General features: G+C 38.6%; 1 protein-coding gene across 1 annotated transcript in view; it reads left to right on the forward strand.

Moving 5' to 3' along the window:
• fam172a (family with sequence similarity 172 member A) overlaps nt 1-19075 on the forward strand; it is a 147268-nt gene that overhangs the window by 16593 nt on the left and 111600 nt on the right. Inside the window, exon 6 of the mRNA XM_055048923.1 lies at nt 768-959. Within this exon, the coding sequence (XP_054904898.1) occupies nt 768-959 (192 nt within the window). The remainder of the gene's footprint in view (nt 1-767; nt 960-19075) is intronic.

A 19075-nucleotide genomic window follows, 5' to 3' on the forward strand; every position in this document is an offset into this window, starting at 1 on the left:
CTTATGACCGCAGATTTTAAGAAGATTAACCGCAGCCAAGTATAAGGAGAGGGAATGAAGGAGCACAGGAGAATAAAGGGTAAGATTTTCTCCCCCACTTGGCCCTCTTTGTCTGTTTGGATTAAGTTCTTGCAGCTGCCACCCATAGCTTTTATGGACAGTGTCTCCTTAGAGATTCTTCCAAGCATACTTGAGAGGGATGCAAAGAAGCCAGGGACGTGGATGAAGCACAGACTTTGTGCTTTCTGACATTTTCATCCTTAGCTGTACACCAGACCCACCATGAGTGTTTGTTGGGGAAAAAATAAAATTCTGCTAAAGTCCAAGAACAATTAAGACCACGTTTCAAAAAGTGTATTAATATGGGTCATCATGCATCATATTTATATGAAAGGATATAAATATAGATTAATTAGACATTTCTTTGTTTCACATTATAAATGTAAAGTGTACATAAAAAAAATGCTTCAGTTACATTTTTAAAAAAAATGTTAGATGTTTAACCGTCGTGCCATCACTGACTTTAAGAACAGTTATTTATTTGTAGTTATTAAATGATTAACTGTTATTCCTCTTGGTAAATGTTGGAAAAGTTTAATTGTTTCTAAAACATCTGTCAGATTTTGGTGCTCCAAGAACTTTTTTTGTAACATTTGTCAGATAAATTTCCAAAGAAGTATACTCTTAAGTTCATTCCTTCAAATTAATTTTGATTAAAACCAGTGATTGTACCTTTTTTTGCGACTTTTTCTTTTCTTCATTTTCAGGTGGATGCAACAGACGATGAACCCAGAAGTTTTATCTACCTTAGCACAGATGCCTTGAGTAATCCAAACAAGCTGCTCGTGCTTATCCAGGGCAGTGGTGTGGTGCGGGCTGGTCAGTGGGCCCGTAGGCTTATCATAAACCAGGACCTGGACTCAGGAACACAGATCCCTTTCATCATGAAGGCCATGGAGGTAGGGTCTCAGTATTGTCCACAATTAAATAAATTTTGCGTTAAATCCTAGCACGTCTCAGTAATAATTTTCTTCCTATTAGGATAAATGTTAAGCTAAAATTAAATGTGCGCTTATCCAACTTAACTTGTGGGTTGCATGTTTGTAATGTGTAAGGAATAATGTGTACCGTCAACTTAATTCATTTTAAATGCATTGTACAATTTATACAAGTGCGGGATGTAATTACATGATGATGAACAATTATAGCATTCTGCAGCATCACATAACCCTGGTACCACAAACAAAAAACACAGCCAGACATTTATTCACAGGTGCAAACCTCAACTCAGTACTCCTGAACGACACTTTAAGTAAACCATCATCAGCTCAGAATTTAAGCTCATATTATCACATAAGTAAAATTAAGCATATTTGTTAGTGGAATCATTATCATGCAAGGAAACTTTTATGTAGCTTTATAATACAGGATTTCTTGTTATGTCTTGATATGTATTCTTGGGGATTGAGGTGAAACAGCAGCGATATGAAGCAAATACGTTTTCTGTACTGACCACATGATTATACGAAATGTACACCTCTGTGTCAGCAAGCAAAAGGTGGCTTTGCCTGTCTCATTATTTTCCTCCCCATCTTTGTGCTCATTTGTCAGTGTGACCACGAGTGTCTATGTAATTTAATCGGCCTGCTGTTCAAATTGACTTTGGGGGATACTGCTCTCCCCTTCTCTCACCCATTCCTTCGCTTCATCCACCTGAATATGATAAAGACCTTACCTGCTGTATAAAGCTTTCTCCTGCTGTGTACAACTGTGGAAAAGGTTGGGGTTACATGCGTGTCCGTATGTACTGACATAGATTTTCCAGGTATCATGAAACATGCCTTGCACAGCCTGCCTGCTCTCACCGTTCGAAAAGAAAAAGCTTGCGCTGCACTGAGGCAAAGTGACAGCTTAGATATAGAGAACATGGGTGTGTAGAGAGAGTGTTGCCCATTCATCACTGTAAACAAGAAATCATGTTCTCGCACCCTGACAAATCATCATCCAGGCAGAAGGCAAACACAAGCCTTGTAGTGTGTTTGTGAGCTGGAAAGACAGCTGCGCAAATTTCCACTCAGTTCAGACTGTCTGCAACTGTTAAAGACATGTTTGTGGTTTATTATGTCATGCTGGGAAATTTGTCTTGATATCTTTTTAAGCACATGCACAGAAGAGGACTTTGCTGAACCATCAGAGAGAATAACTATAATATGTAATGGATTTCCCCCCCAAAACTTTTGCTTATTCAATCATGAATTTTATAGAATATACAATTGGAACCTGATATTTACACAAATGTTATGAATGAAGCTTAATCTTTTTTTCCTCACTGTTTGACATTAAATAATGCTGCATTTTTCAATTCGGGTCCATTAGGATTACCAACATTATTTATTTTTACTAAATGTCAGAACTATGAGTATCAGAAATGTACATATAGTTCCTCAGTATTTTTGCTCAGTTGCTTCATATTTTTGTCATCTATAAATTACTTTCTAGGATGTTACTGCTTGAACTGACTTGAACACTGACTTATGCTGCATGCATATGCTGCTTTTCTCAACATTAATCAATGCTGCTACAATAAAGTCTGTATTTAAACAGAATTGTTTTCACCATAGTGGCCTACAGACACAAACCATGACACATTTTTTGACTATTTAAAATTTTTATTTAAAAATATTGATACGTGGTCAGATGTTCATATTATTGCTACACTTTTGTCTGTAGATTTATTCCAATTTTACAAAAGTAATTTTTATTAGTTATCTGACCATAAAGTGCAGCTTATTTTACTTATGACCAGCTGACTGGAAATATAAAGCCTAAAGTAAAGTGTCACAATACACTGGAGTTTAATGCTGGAGTTTTTACCTTTTCAAAACACACCAGCACCCAGAGACCTACGTTTAATTTGGCTCAGAGATGTTGGGAGTATGTATGTGCGGTTGTGCATGGAGGTGCACCTGCACTATACCAAAAGTTTTTGGCAAGTTTCTTGAAAGTCTGAGTCAGCCTTCTTTGTTTTGAATTGGTACTGCATCTGCCAATCAGATGATTTTTGGAAAAAACTTAAAAAATAAAAAAAACACTGATTGCGTCTTTTAATCATAGATTTACACAGGTACAATGTGACACAGATGCATCAACACACAAGCATAAAGAAAAGAGAATAACTTTTATGGTTTTATATTAGGAAAATATCTTCTACCCTTCTTTGCTTGTTGTAGTACAATGACCACATATTAATGTGGTTGAAGAAATATGTGTGTTTAAATTCTGAAGTGTTTACACATGAACATGTACTGATCCAGAAAACATTCACATATAGACACGCATCACACCAGGTGAAGGATGTGCTGCTGACACTTGGCAGAGTGTGTATAGTAATACTAAGTTAGGGGAAGAAATTTTTGCTGTCTTTGCAGGCCTCTTGCATGTTGTCTTTCGTGCATGTGTGTGTGCACATGGAAGAGGTGTAAGTCCCAAAGCCTAGAGGTAAAATGACAGGTGAGAGGAAGGAGAGGAGGCTGCTCCAGCAACAACCAAAGTACGGATGGAAAGAGAAAGGAATCTGAGATGGGAAGCGGGGGTGTATTGGGTGCAGGAGATGGGATTATGATTGGCTGGACGAGGACAGAGGAGGAAAGAAGGAGAAGAGTACAGAAAGGATTGATTCGGGAAGAGAGAAATGAGAGAAGGATGAGGGAATGACTGCAAATGGGGTGGGACTGGCAGAGGAGAGACGGGAGTATTGAGGGATAGTAGGCAGAAGGCAGCCATCTGACAGCTCCACTACTGGGAGAGGGCCTCTTAATGACAGCTTATTCCTTCATGATTTCAATTCCTGACAGTCGACAGGTCTGCTTGTTGCATCATGGCAGCTGTATCATTACCTTCTGGCCTTGTCAATGCTCTGCATCCTGAGACTGAGATGGTGGATGAGGAGGGTACATGCAGTGGGGCTGCAGAGGGGGTGATGGTGGGTTGGTTGCAGAGACAGTAAGGTTACAGTTAAAATAATTGAGCAAGGAGGGAATATTGAATATTAAAAGACAGGTTCATTAGTTGCAGTCAATTGCTGATGTAGCCAATAAAACCCTGAACTGAAGTTAGTTCATGTCCACACCAAAGGACTTTTTACATTTATTGTAATGTGGTCTTTCCTCATTTCTCTTATGTACATTCAGTACAGTCTACATTTTAAAATGAAGACAACTTAGCATTCACTTTTTTGGCTTCAACCTTTTTAAAAGTTAGTTATCTTTTCTTCTTTAAGGCATTCTAGAGGAACAAAATTTGTCTTAAGTTTTGAAAGAAATACTATACACTTTTATAATTTTGAAGCACCAAGATCCAGCTGGTTGGCTGTTCAAATGACCAGGAATCTTCAGCAAAGATGAAAAAAAATATTTAGTTTAATCTTTATTGAACTACAATAGCAGTATGATTATCAAAATACTTTAAGTCTTCTTTGTTTAATCATTTTGTTGTTTGTGTTCAACCAATACAAATTAGTGCGTTACAAAGAGGTGGAATGAAGAAAAACATAGTTTTCCACCACAGGTTACACTGATGGCTCTAAATAACATCCACTGCAACCAACAGCCCCTAAAATTCATTCGTAAATATATTTAATATGTTTGTGATTGAGGTTTGTTAGAGAACTGCCTAAGCATTTTATAGAGCACTGTTCAATTTCACATCTATATAAAAAAGATTAAGGTAAAACTCCAAACTTAGGAAGACAGTCGGAGGGTAGGATACTGTTAATCAGAGTAGCAGCTGTAACTCTGGAAGAGCTTCTTGGATCCATATGTCAAATGGGAGATTCTGCCAAAAGGACTATAAGTTTAAAACTCAATAGAAATGGCCTTTTTGAAACACTAACTTTGAACTCGCCCTCTTCCTGTTAAAACATATTGTTAGTACTATCCTTGAAATTTATGTTCATAGACACTCTCTACCGCTCTGCCCTCCAAAAAGGCTTGGGGACTGACTACATGTACACACTACACTTTCACCATCAGTAGAACATTTTTAAACCAGATATCATTTTCTTTGACCTTTCACATTTATGCAAAACTTTGTGTCACATAAACTGTCCTTCATACATGTAACCATTTCTAGTAATCTGGCAATAAAAAGAAAGGTTCTTGGTTTAGAAATGGATTTGCAAAGCCTTGTATGCTCTGTCAGTATAAATAACTTAATTTTAGAGTCACTAATAGAAAAACGGATCTGTGGCTGCTGTCACCCTGCCGTCTTCACTTCTCTGCCACTCTCTTGATAGTGAGTCAGGCACGATGCTGGAGTCTCATTGGGAAGAAAGGGGGGGTGTGGTGTTTTCAGGAGTGTGTCAAAAGCCTTGGGGTTTCTATCTGCCCAGAATTTCAATGGGAGGCTGAAAGGGGGCAGTGAGGCAGACAAACTCAAACACAGAAATCCCACTAATTTCTGTCAGCCTCCTCCTTCTTTTTCCCTTTTTTTCTCTCTTCGGCCAGATGATGTCTTCTTCAAAATCAGCTGCACACTCTGTTTGTGTTGTGTCACGGCATTTATATTGTTATGTTCTTTATCTATTAAGTCAATTATTTTGCTCTGTTTCTCATTAGATCATTCCCTTCCCACTGAAGTTCTATTTAACCCGTATGTAAACGTGTTTTCCTCCTCTGTAATCAAGGAACAATGTTGCATGTTCTGGTCATGCTCAGGGCATCAGGTGGCTGCACAGGTCAGACAAGTATCATTCTGCCAGCTAGTGAGCTTTAGCCAGAGGACAATTTTAATGTTGGTGAGTGAGTATGTGTCCATTAAAGCCTGTAAGATGCTCCGCCTTGCCATGGCCTTGTAGCAGTAGCTCTACAAGCAACACACACTGAGGTGCATACACACACCTCCAGGTGGGAAGGTCTCAGCTCAGATCAATGCACTTGACACGTTCAAAGGCGGCTGTGGGGTCTGGACTTGCTCTCGGGTTAAACCTCTTTTAAATAGTCTCCCCCGGGAAGGCAGCTGTCAATAACCCACCATAATTACTGGGGCCAAGCCGCCAAGGGCTCGGCTGCATGGGCCAAATTAAAAATTGATCAGAGGGAGAGAAAACATTATTTTTGTGGTGGTATTCCCTGTCCTAACAGCACTGCTGCTGCCGTATGCGAAATTTCATCAACCGACGTCCAAACTTGATATCTAGAGACCCATTTATCTATCGGCCCTCTCACCTTCTTCCCCACAAACAATGGAGAGATCTCCAGGTTGAAAAGATACATTTGCATATTAAGTGCCTTTTGCGTTATGTATGCGAATGTACATGTAAGTTAACGTGCGATTGTGCATACTGCATGAGAATGCAGCTGATTGCTATGTGCTCCAGGTAATCGTACATCATCCCCTATCTGTGTTGTGTGTGCACACCTTGTAGCAGTGTATTGATTGTAGTTTTATTGACTTTCTCTTGGCAAGGGGCCTGTATTTGTTTGTTAGAGAATGATATGAAGACAATATGTTCATCCTCAGGCCAGGAAAACACAGAGGTTGTTGTTTCAAAAGACAATGATAAATGAGGACAGTTTGGAATAGATAAATATTGTGTTATCTTGTTTAGCAATTATTGTGTCTGTAACTTTGGCCTTTGTTGTGCTTTTAACAGTTACATAGCAAATAGTAGAACCTGTTATTCTGACCCAAATTTAGCTTAATAAATAGCTAAAATTGAATTTTAACATTTTGGCCAGGAATCCATTAATTTAAACAATATCTTTCAACTCTATCACTATGTGCTGTGCAGTAAAGGGGAATAATGATGCCCAATAACAGTGAATAGCAAATATTCAATGAATGAATGAATGTTTGCCATTCATTCATTGACATGAATGGGACACAATTGCATTACAAGTACATTTAACAAAATGATTTGTGACTTTAATCAGTCTTCCTGTTACCTGTTGAGAATTTGAACTGCAGAAATATCTTGACATGTTGTAGAAAATAACGGGTAAGAATAACTTATTCTTGTGCTTACTCTAACTTGATACTTAACACCTAACTGATGGTGAAAATTAGTTACCTTGTGACTTTTCTCCTCAACAATTTTCACATGACCAGAGTTGGTGTTTGACTGGATGGTTCATATGTCCTTTATACAACACAGCACATAGCATATATTGAGATGAATGGGAAACAATTGCAGTACATATACATTTAAATATGCACTTTTGTGGGTTTGTTGTTTGAAGGTTGTGAGAGGGGAATTAATTACATAAAAAATGGGACAAGAATATTTACTTGTACAGACTTGTGGCTCAAGCATCATTATTGACTTGATTTTTTTTTTCTCTTGAAATTAACAAATTACACCATCAAAAAGGCTGTCTTTGTGTGTATGTGCATGATTGAGTGTGTGTTTGCAATTGTCTGTATATGTGAGGGGTGGGTAGTAGGTCATTTGCAGCTGCAGGCTGTTTATGTGTGTCCCAATGGGAAGGTCTTGTTTAGTCTCTATGCCAGAAGGCCCCAGGCAGTGGGTTGTGGATACCTCTTCACTCTCTCTCTGGGAACACTCTTCTATGGCCAATATGCTCATGCAAAAACACATACACACTCACGCATACCCGCAGAAAAATTCTGATATCTTTATTAAAGTCGTCATCCTATGCAGCAGCATATTTGCTTTCTGTCAGCTGTAACGGCTTTTCTCTGTGTTTCAATACAGGACTCTTCAACCCAAGTCATCAAGCTCTACTAACCTGCAGGCTTTAGATGCATCCCTGCTCCAACACAGATGAATCAAATGATTGAATTACATCTGCAGGATTCCATCATGTTTGGCAAAGGCCAAATAACAAGCTGTTCATTTGATTCAGGTGTGTTGAAGCAGGGTTGCATCTAACCCCTGCAGGACTGTAGATCTAGAGGACCAGGGTCAGAGATTCTTGTTTTAATACATATGTGTGTGTGTTTTAAGAGTTTGTATCATCTAATAATACATACAGAGGCATAGCCTACACCGGTACACTTAAAGACTCCTTCATCCTGCTCTAAATTTGACATGTCTCCCTTTTTACAGCATGTTTGCAGAGGTTAAAAGTGCTTTGCTGAGGACAATCCAGAGGGAAATTTAGTTTTGTGAGGAGTAAGTGTTGAGAAAATCAGTGACCAACTGTACATTTTGTGTATAGACAGTGAAAGAGACACACATGCCTACACACTGCAATGAAATGTTGAGAATCTCTCTGGGTTAAAGTTGAAAACTGCTGTAATCTCTCCAGTACTGGTCTCAAACTTCTATACTTTGTGTGCCATGCTTTGATCGATGAGAACAAACTTGTGTTTAAATAGGGGTTATGTAGGTTCTGGGGGTATATTAGGGTTAGAAGCAGACAACAGTAAATCTATCCAATGCCAAACATTTGGTTGAAAATAAAGTAGATCCTGCAGGCTTCCCACCAGTTTTCTGAGGGGCAATAAATATTAATACTTTCTCATGCAGGATGTTGTGCTGCTTTACCCACATTTACCCCACTGGACGGTTACCTATAGAGATGATTGGTGTTTCACTTCTGTCAATGTATATTTATTACAGGGTGTTTGTGGGGTTGTAAAAGAAATTAAAAGGGAGAAATGAAATGTAAAAATTTCTTCCCATTAGAAAGTGTTCATACTTGATGCGTATGAACAATTACCCTACTATACTTTTTTTCTCCATTAATTAACAAGATTAAATTCCTGTGAATTTAATCTAGTTTTCTGTACAAGTAAGAACTGTTCTATATCAATGACAAATTGAGATTGGTCAGTGTCCTTTCGCGCCTGAGTTACCATATGCTCAATGCTAACTGGACTCCTATGCACCAGATCACAATCATAGAACTTCTAAATTTACCCATCACCGTACCGAAGCTTTTTCCCAGTGTACGATACCGGGACATTTTCTGGCATTGTAAAAGTTTTACGTCAATCAGCTGTGTTACATCACAATCCTTGCTCCTACACCTTAACAGACATGTTCCTGTCACACACATAAGGGACGATGGCAACCTGTCAAATTTGTGGTGAAGAGACAGAACTGATGTGCAGACATCCACTGATGAAAGGAAATTTATCAAAGAAAACTTACGAATTGCAGGTATAGTTAGAACGGAGCTAGAGAGTAGATATGGATTAATGCATAAAAATGGATATTCAGCACTGAACAGTAAAAATAAAGAGGTAGTATGAAAGGCAGATTAGGTGAAACATATGAGGATGATGATGCAGTGCAGGTGGATGGCATGAACAAAGATCTGTAAGTATTTGAAATTGAGAAATAACAATGTAATGCCAAAAATATTTTGAGAAATAATCTAGCTTCTGTTTTTACTATACCTAAAATATGAAGCTCTTCTCTCATACCTAAGTATAAAGACTGAAATATAGAGTTGATCAGGCATTATGAATTTGTTGTGCAACACAGTGCATGGAATAATCAAGCCAGGTATCTAAATCTAACTTGCCCATGTATAATATACATTCATTATTTCTTTGTAGAAGAAGAATAGTTTGTTGTAGAAAAAAAAAAAAACATGCAAATTAAGGTGTGCATATTCATCTTGCAACTTTTTTAGAGATGCAGAGTGCTCTGAGAAGAGAAACGAGCCATATGAAGAATTTACTGTCACTTTGTGCATAAATATTACGCAAGGAAACGGTATGTATGACAGACCATATTTTTTAGAGGAAACAAGTCAAATTTCAATGGTGATACAACATTGGGAGATGTAATTAGGTTTTGTATTTGTGTGTTAATGTCACTTTTGAGACATTGCAACTCCCTCTTGGTTTTTCTCATATTTTCTCTATGATATTATGCTGCAAAAATGCTGACATCTGATTGCAAACTTTCTTCAGCACACATCAACCATTAAACACAGATGTGTTATAATGTGTCAATTACTTGCCTTTGTACCTTGTCATCAGTTTCATCATGCTCAACACCACTCCTTATACCTGATCTGGCTCTCCTCACCTCTGTCTAGTGCTGTTGGTCTGACGATATGTGTTATTAGCCCACTCTCTGCTGACAGTCTATATCTTAAGCCCCTTAGGAGCACACTGTGCTATGCTTGGCTGACTTGTTTGCACTAATGTCAGATTTTTGCAGTTTAGCAACCCGTTACCATATGCTACTGTGCTGCTGTCACCCCCGATGCCAGTCAAATAAGTGTCAGTCTAAGCTCATAAGTGTGCACATTACAGAATGGAAACATTAAAAATGACAGATCATATACACAAGCAGTAAGTCATCCATACATTTACCATACTGTTGACAAGACAACTGCAGACAAATGAGACAAGACCTAAAGAAGACGCATTCTGTTTCAGATGTCTAGGGAGCACAATATGGGCTTTCACCTGGAAGACCCTGTCATGTTACTCTTCATTAAGCAGACTGAAAGGTGCAGAAGCATCTACTGTGATCCTTCAAGTGAGATTATTGGAAGAAAAAAAAAAGTTTGTAAAATATACCTAGACTCATGTATGTCAACGTGTCCACACTTACAATGCTTTGTATGGTTCTGCATATCACATTGGTTATTTTCTACCCATTCGTGGACTTGGTGAATGGGCATGGAGGCATTCTGTTGATGTCTGATCAGCCAACCTCTTAACCTGAAATGCTAATGATCACAATTCATATATATAGTGTAAAATGTGTTAATACATGCATGGTGCATTCAGTGACAGTCAATCAAACTAAATATGATCAGATTTATTTGATCATAAAAACAGATCAATTTGGGGCATCTGCATATAGAGTAAAAACTGTAAATTCTCATGTTGATATACAATCTTTTTTAGCCTGAAACAATAACCAGTTTTCCTCACAAGTATTCTTGTAGGACTCTCTTTTTTTTTTCTTTACTTCCTTTGTTGTAAAGGTTTCATAACAGACGCAATAGATAATGCAGGAGTCATCTCTTGAAAAGGTTCATCATTCTTTAACATGAACTCACAATCTCCACCTGTCTTGTTGGCAATTTTTATCCAAATATTTTGTCTACTTTCTTTTATTCTTGTTGAGCCTTTTCCAATACTGTGTCTTCATATGGTGCAGATGAGTGCACTGATGAAAGTGACATGTAAATGTCACCAGGTCCTACCTTGTATGACTGCTGTGAAAATGTCTGTGGAAAAGTGGTGAGGATGTTTATTCAGACGTTATGCCAAAATGCTGAGTTGCCTTCAGATACACGGAAACTAGTTCATGTCTGAAAGGGTCTCAAGATAAATACCAGCTCTTCAATAATCTATTTTTTTTCTTTCAACTTGACATTTACACACTTCTTTCTATCCATAAATTGCAGTTCTGTGGGTTCTTCTGTGGTTCCACCATCATCACAGAACATAATATTCAGAAAGGTTTGCATAGCTATTGAATATTGTGCTCTAAGCTCACACAATGAAAGTGTATTTCTTTTGTTGTTATTCTACTTTTCTGTGCTCTGTGTCATGTTGGAGGTTGTTGTCAGATGTTAACAGAGTTATTTTGTGTTCAATGTTAGAGATGCATTGTGGCCCTGCAGCTTTTTTTTCTTATTTGACCTTGTTCAAACGCATCCATTGTTACTCTTTAGTATTGTGCTCCCTCTTTTCCCTCCCATTCCAAGGTTTATAATTCTTAGTTATTTCTCTGCTTGTTTATAGGGGGGAAAAACTACGGAAAAGTCACTTCTAAAACATTTTTTCTTTGGCCTTTGACTTATTCAGATTGCAGAACCATGAAGGGTTGGGTCACCAGTTGTGAATACTGCATGGTATTTCTCTATATTTTTTATACCTTCCTTCTCACTGGGTCTTTTTTTCTGTTTGTCTCACTCAGTGTCTAAATTTAACATCAGTTAAACTGCTGAGCAGCAGCTACTTTTGGAAGTGATAGAGAAGTAGCATTATAGTAACAGTTACAGTGACACGGTTCTGAACGACCCCGGGGAATGGCAAGAGTGGCGGGTGCTATAATCCATTTTAATTTTCACTGATATTATTGTACCAAAAAAGAGGAAGAGCAGCAGAAAGAGAGGGAGAGGCAAAAGGAGTGGGGAGAAGTGAGATGTCTCAGACCAGAGACTTCACTCTCGCTGACTGCAATGCCTTGTGGTGACCTAGTTGCAACCTCTTTGAAGTCCACAGGCTGATCTTTCTCTATAGGCTGCAGAAGAGATCTGCTGCCTGCAGCTTTATTAGATTGATGAAGGAAAAAGAAGCATTAGTTGCGTTTTGTCGTGCTTTCCATTTTTGAACTTGCTCTAAAATGCCCCGGGATGACATGTAGTCTTGTTTAAGGTTACATTTTTGGATGTTGTCTGCAACATGGTGCGTGTGCGTGGGCTCATTTGTTTGTATGTGGCAGATTTTCCTTATTGCAGTGTGGCTGTAACGTCATGCCAAAGACATCTTCAATCCTTTAGCCCAGCACATTAGGAGACAGTGGTGCATTGTCAGGAGAGCTGACCTAGAATACTCCAATCACTCTACATTCAGCCCTCTGTTTGCCCTCTCCTGTGATCACCCTGTTGCCAATGCTGCAGTCTATACTGTGTGTGTATGTGAGGAAGATACTCTGCAACTATGACCCAGTTCAATCACTGGTGTTGCCAAGCTTTCCACTGGTATGGATGGTGTGGTAGTCAGATGTGTGCTCTGTTCTCTTACTTTGATTCCTCATGTCTGCCATTAGAGATGTGCCAATGAAAAATTTTATGCTAAGAGCAAAAAAAATAAAATAAATAAACTGCAAAAATATAAAGGAAGGACCAAAATGACCAGGACCCACCAAACTCTAGCGCTCTGTTGTCGCAACCTAATTTATGGTGCAGTTTCTCATGACATCACATATCTTTTATTTATATATACTACCTTGCATCTCTGTGTTTCTGACTGCTTTGCTATTAAAAATAAGTTTTTCCCCAACTGACCAGCCATTTGGGTGGATCAAACTAAAATTGACAGATTTTTCTATTCATCTCTAGCTACTGCTGTTGTAAATGTGTCTATGATTATACACATTTAAGGTTCATGGAATTAAACATAGTGACTCTCACAGGTATAGTAAGAGATGGCCGTTCAGTGAACTCTCAATTATCTGGAGCTTTTCTTTTGCACTTCTACATCCCTCCAACCATGCATCTTCCCACCTGCTCCCCATTGAGAGCCTGTGTGTGCAGACACACTCTGCTGGGGGCTTAACCTTTTTCCTGCTGCACAACACAAAGACACAAAGACATCCATGCTCTTCTTCCATTTGGGCTTCTATTTAAAAAAAAATCCACTTCATTTCCTTCCTTCTCTCTTCCCCATTCCTTTCTTCTTTCTCTCTCCTTTCCTTTGGCTTCTTTTTTTGTAGTTAGCCTGGGGCCGTGACAGAGCTTCATCAATCCTTTTGCCTTGGCTATATTGCATACAGGTACCCTCTGTGACTACTTGAAATGACTTAATTAACTTTAGTGTACAGCAGTTGGTAGATGCCTTCTCCATCTCCCTGTTCCTCCCCTTCTCTGTTTCTTTCTCTGTGCCTTCATAGAAAGGGAAAATGATTGAGCAAACGTGACATATTTAGTGCATTGCTGTATGATTTCACTTTCTAGGTCATTCTCTGGCTGTGGAACTGACTAACGGCCTATTGCCTTGAAGAACAACGTAATAAATGCTGATGCATGCATCCAGGTACATACAAGCTTCACTCTGCCTAATTAGATGTTTATTCTGGGATCTTTAGCTTGAGACAATAGTCTCCCATTATTTGATGTTTTTCATTTATGCAACATTTATTTATGCTGTAGCCACAAAAGAGCTAACAAAATTTAGTTCAGCTGTTATTTCAGTCATGTATTTGTTTTGAAGGTTCAGACATAGTTTTGTTGTGTTGACTCTTCTGGTGTGGATTCTCACACAAATTCTAACTTTAGGAGCTCAAACAGCCAGTTTCAAGTGGCTTTTCTTATTTTCAGTCTAGTCCTTGACAATTGAAAGTGACATTCAAAAAAAACATAAGAAAAACTAGTGCAACTTTATCCTCAGCTGCTACTTCTGGCCTTCAGTTTGAACCTATTGGACTTGATAACAATCACAAACTCCTGAAGAAGTTTTGTTAATGCTCAGTGCTTCCCATAGTACATCTTGTAACATTGTGAAGGTCCTGAAAGTTGATGCTCGTTCTCCATAAAGCTTTATAGTAATGAAGTGCCTGATGAAAAGATATGACCACAAGGTTGTGAGCAGTGATGGTCATCAATGACTAAATGAGTTCCTTCACCCTTAGGGTGGGAACAAGATCTCAGAGGCTTTAAGAGAGCAATGTGCCTGTTAACTTCTAGCGCACCAGTCTAGCCTTAGTTTGCTGGCTAGCTTCAGGCATGTGTTAAAAACCTGGGTCCGCTAAATTAAGTTTGGCTGTGTGTGCACAGCCCATGGCGTTGCACGCATCCACTTAGAGCACGTGAACTCACAGCTGCTTAAAGTCAGGCACTCGCCCATACTGGTTTGCACACACTCACACTCTCCCATTACCCTCTCTTAATTGGCTACCCTCCGTCTTTCTCTCTGCCTCTCCTTTTCTCTCTTGGATAGGCCCATGGGCCTGTTGGTACGCTGGCACACAGCAGCAGCAGCATTTGGGCATTTGCACAGGTCTGGGGGCAAGGAAGAAATTGGAAACAGAGAAAGCGATACAGATGGGTGCCGGGAAGAGGTTGAGAGCACGACTGATAGATGGAAGAAGATAGATTGCAGCTATTTGTCAACACAAAAGAGATATTTTACTTAAAATCTCTCAAAAATATTAATGTATATTCACAGTAGCTCATCTTAAAGTTACAGCTGCAGTCAGAAAGAAGAGTAGGAGATAGCTCTCTCCTTTTTCCACTAGCTGAGTAGTTGTCATGTGCTGTCAGCCAGCTTGTTCTCCATGTGCCTGTCACTGCTCTGGATAGGAGCTGCGGGTCCCAGCATCTTGCCAATTGGCGAATTGTGTGTGATTGTGTGGGAGGCTGTGTGTGCGCATGTGTGCTCGTTGCCCTCGGAGCACTTTGTTGATTCTACTCTGCGGTGTCAGTGACACATTGAGCTGGTTCGGTGGGAGTCCCCTGGTTTCCCCCGTGCTGTGTTTACTCCATCTGTTTACTCCCTCAAAACACTCTCAAATCTATTACCCTTCTCTCTCTCTCGTGCTCTCTCTCTCTCCTTTTTTCTCTCTCTCTGTCTCCATCCCTCTATTTTTTACTGTGTTGATCTCTCTTATTTACTCCTTACTTCTCCTGACTTGTCGTTTCAAATCAGTACTTTTGTGGTCGTCAGGTGGCGTGCCAGTCGACAGCCAGCTCTCGTCTCTTTCTCAGCAGGAGTCAGGATTGAGTTTCTCCCTCTCGTCATCCAGTCAACCATCTTTTTGCTTGAAAGGCCAGAACACGTTCCCTTTTTCTGTTTTTTTATTAGGTTAGAGAGAGACAATGGATAATGTCAAACTTTGTTTTTTTTTTAGCGTATTATTGCAAAACACACCTACAATTTGGGAATCAGATGCTTTGATGAAGGAGGTGCAGATGCAGTTTATCAGGGGATTATGTGCAGATTTAGGGAATCCAATGATTTATACTTACACTCCTATGTAATATTTGCTGGAGTCAGTTGCCTTTTAAAGTTTTAGGGGTATCGGAATAAAAAGGTTTAACTAAACCTCTCAGACAACAAATTTCTGACTTTTATTTATAAAATATTTAGAGAACCAGGTATGATTTTCAGTAACAGACATTGTTTGTTGGAATGTTACAAGGCACTCTGAATAAGTAAATATAGACCTATGCTACTACATGATCATTTTAAATACTCATAAAAAGTATGAGTGCTATATTTTTTTTCTTTAAAGAACACATCACAGTCTCTAAACCTTTAAATCAGCAGCCAACTTTCAGTCACATTTGAATTCACGTGTCATAAAAAGAAAATTTTGAAATAACCATTGACTTTTCCTTTCCACACAGCATCACCTCTGAAACAACTTCATTAAGCCTTGTGCTCATTATTCAACCTGTATTATCCTTTTTTCCAATGGCAGTCCAGAATCTGTGTGATGGTATGAAATGATAGTTTACATGCCCAGTGCCAAGGGCACCACCAAGGGCTCATGAATGAGAAATTAAAAGAAGTAAAAGTAGAGCAGGAAAAGAAGAAAACTGCTTTTCCTTTTCCCTTTTTTTCTTTGCTCATCTCTGTGACTGGTTAATTAGCCTGCTCCTCTACAGAGCTTCAGCTGCAGAGACAGAGTTCAATAGTTCATCTATCTACCACTGAGCTACAACTGTGGTAAACCTGGATTAGCTGCTCCTCCGGCTACCAGATCCCGTTTTAACACAAAACTATCGTGTTGAACAACCTGGAAATCAAATCAGTCCAAGAACTGCATAGATGGATTTACAAAAAAGCTGTTGATCAAAAGATGCATAATGCTTCAAAATATTTTCTTCTAGTGTTTTCAAGCTCTAACTTCCAAAATGAAACAGGACAAAATTAAGTAGTAATTTTAACTTGGTTATGGGTCAGAAATCCTCATATTGCTTGATTCAGTTAACCAAACAGGGATACATACCAATATTAATTGAAATAAATAGTTACATGTAACATGTTAAATGGTTTTCATGTAATTTAGAATTAAAATAAATTGTATAAAAAAATAATCATTTTATGACCACTTCCACAATTCATTAAAGCAAACTGATCTCAGTGACACTATTGTAGGACTTTACTAGAAGATAAAAAATATGGAACAGCATAACTTTGATTTTTTTTAAAGGATTTATGATTTTTGTCTTTTAAAATGTCATATTTTTAAACTTTTGTCCATGTTGTATTACACAAGTGTTATAAGAATCACCAATTAATCGAGTGTAATTCTTGCAACACAAGGCAAAATATTCTTCTCCTTTTATAAAATTGGTTTGTCAACATTTTGTGTAATTGTTATACTCAGAGCATTGAAAAGTGCTCAGTTCCTCTTGTAAAAATACATTTGCTTCTTAAACTAAATGTGTACAGTTGATACAAAGCACATCACCAATTAACCTCTTCTCACTTGGAAAGGAAATCAGATACACATTTCATATACATGCCTTCACACCTTCAACCAAGTCTAGCCTATGTTCTCATTTATTCTAAATGTGTTGTTGACCACAGATGAAGCAATATTAAAGGTATTGTGACTACACTGATGAGACACAAAAGTGAGGAGACTGAAAGAGATGGTTTGATGTTCTTTACAATAGCAAAGAGCAAATTAAAATTCCAGTCCTTCTTGGTCACATTCTATCTGCTTCACTCATCAGATAAGAAAATCATTAGGTGGATAATAAAGGTGTAGCACACCTCACTGGATGCAGCACAACGGCACAAAGCACAAAAAATGCATAAATTGACAGTTTTTTTTTGTGCTAAATTTCACACTTTTTTAATGATTATTCCAGTATTGCTGACAAGAATATTTGTTCATCTTAACATAGTTTTTGTAGCCATTCTTCTAAGTTTGTGGTTTCAACCTGCTTAAATGAATCCATTTGGATGCCAGTTGCTCCAGCGATCGTTTTATATCGCAACGAAAGTGGAGTACAGCGGAGCAGAGGGTCAATTTGGCTAATGAAGTTGTCAGAGACGTGCAGCACCAGCGTTGATGGGAGGGCCTGCCTGGCAGCCAATAGTAACGGCGTTGCTGTGATCAGCCGAGCGTGATGGGAGACCACCCTGCGCAGCGAGTGCAAAGGCTCGACACAGCCCCCAGATCAAAGAGCTGGTCCTCTACTGCACCAGCGGTCAGAGCAATGCACCTGCTTAATATATGCATCTTTATTTACACGTACACTTAAACATGCTTGTTAGCAGACTCCAAATTGTACTTAACATTACCACACATGTGTAATGCATATACTATAAGTAGCTGTATCTTCTGCAAATATATAGGAAAATACGATGATTTGCCATACTAAGCGCCATACACTGTAAGAAATGAGGAACCTTTGTTAAAAGTATTCATTTTTTAAATCCCAATTTTCCGTCTTCACTGGCAGCTCTGCTTTTCAACTCCAAGGCGCTCTCCTCTGTTCATCCATATCATGTCTTCCCCTTGGTTGCCCCTCTTTAGTTAAGTTATCTTATTAAAAACCACTTCTCTTGTCTTCCTCCAGTTAGCCTCCAGTGTTAGCTCTCTGCTCCTTCGCTCACCCCACCGCCTTTCCGTCTCTCCTCCCTCTCTGCTCCTCTGCTCTCTGCTCTGCTCTGCCCAGGGTTCTTGTTTGAAATTCAAGAGTGGTGCAGTGAGACTGCAATAACCTACATACAGATCTCTTTTCATCATACTTATTTTCTTTCCCTTTTTATTTTAGCAATAGTCCTTTTTGTTTTAACAACTTATGATGTGACATTCTTAAGATACATGCTTCATCTACAGATGCCTCAGTCAGATATTGGCAATTTTTGACCTCTGTTTATTTGCAATGCTCTTACTAATATATTTTAATGAATCAAGGATCTCCTATTGACACACAGCATATCTTCCACAAGCCAGTCCTTGTCAAGATGAGCTTCAAAATGTTTCACAAGTAATGTTTCCAGGCCATGTAGCTGCATGGCCTGGAAAACACAAAGCTACAAGTTGAACACAGTAATTACTAAAATACAAGACAGAAACCTGATTTAAAAGATTATAACAGTGACATTGAACTATTAAAACTGTTTTTAAAAGTTATTCAAAACGATTATGTCAAAGGATGCTCTGGTGATTACTCCATTCTAAGGAGCAAATGTTTAAAAAGCATATTTTCTTAATTCTTTTCTTGACCCTCAAATTTCTCATTGAACTATAGGAGCAGTGACATTGTTCTGCATCTGTGCCACAACAGTTGTTTTAGAACAAGGGTCAACTATTATTTTAAAAGAGCAAGTAATAATAATGTTGCTGAGATTTTACATTTTGAGTTCGAGACTGCAACTAGCATAACCAAAACTGAGTTTCTGGAGAGTGTAAATCTTGATTGTAAGTTAGATATTTCCATATGCC

This window comes from Poeciliopsis prolifica, unplaced genomic scaffold, assembly GCF_027474105.1.
Source record: "Poeciliopsis prolifica strain line A6 unplaced genomic scaffold, Auburn_PproV2 SCAFFOLD028, whole genome shotgun sequence".
NCBI lineage: Eukaryota > Metazoa > Chordata > Actinopteri > Cyprinodontiformes > Poeciliidae > Poeciliopsis > Poeciliopsis prolifica.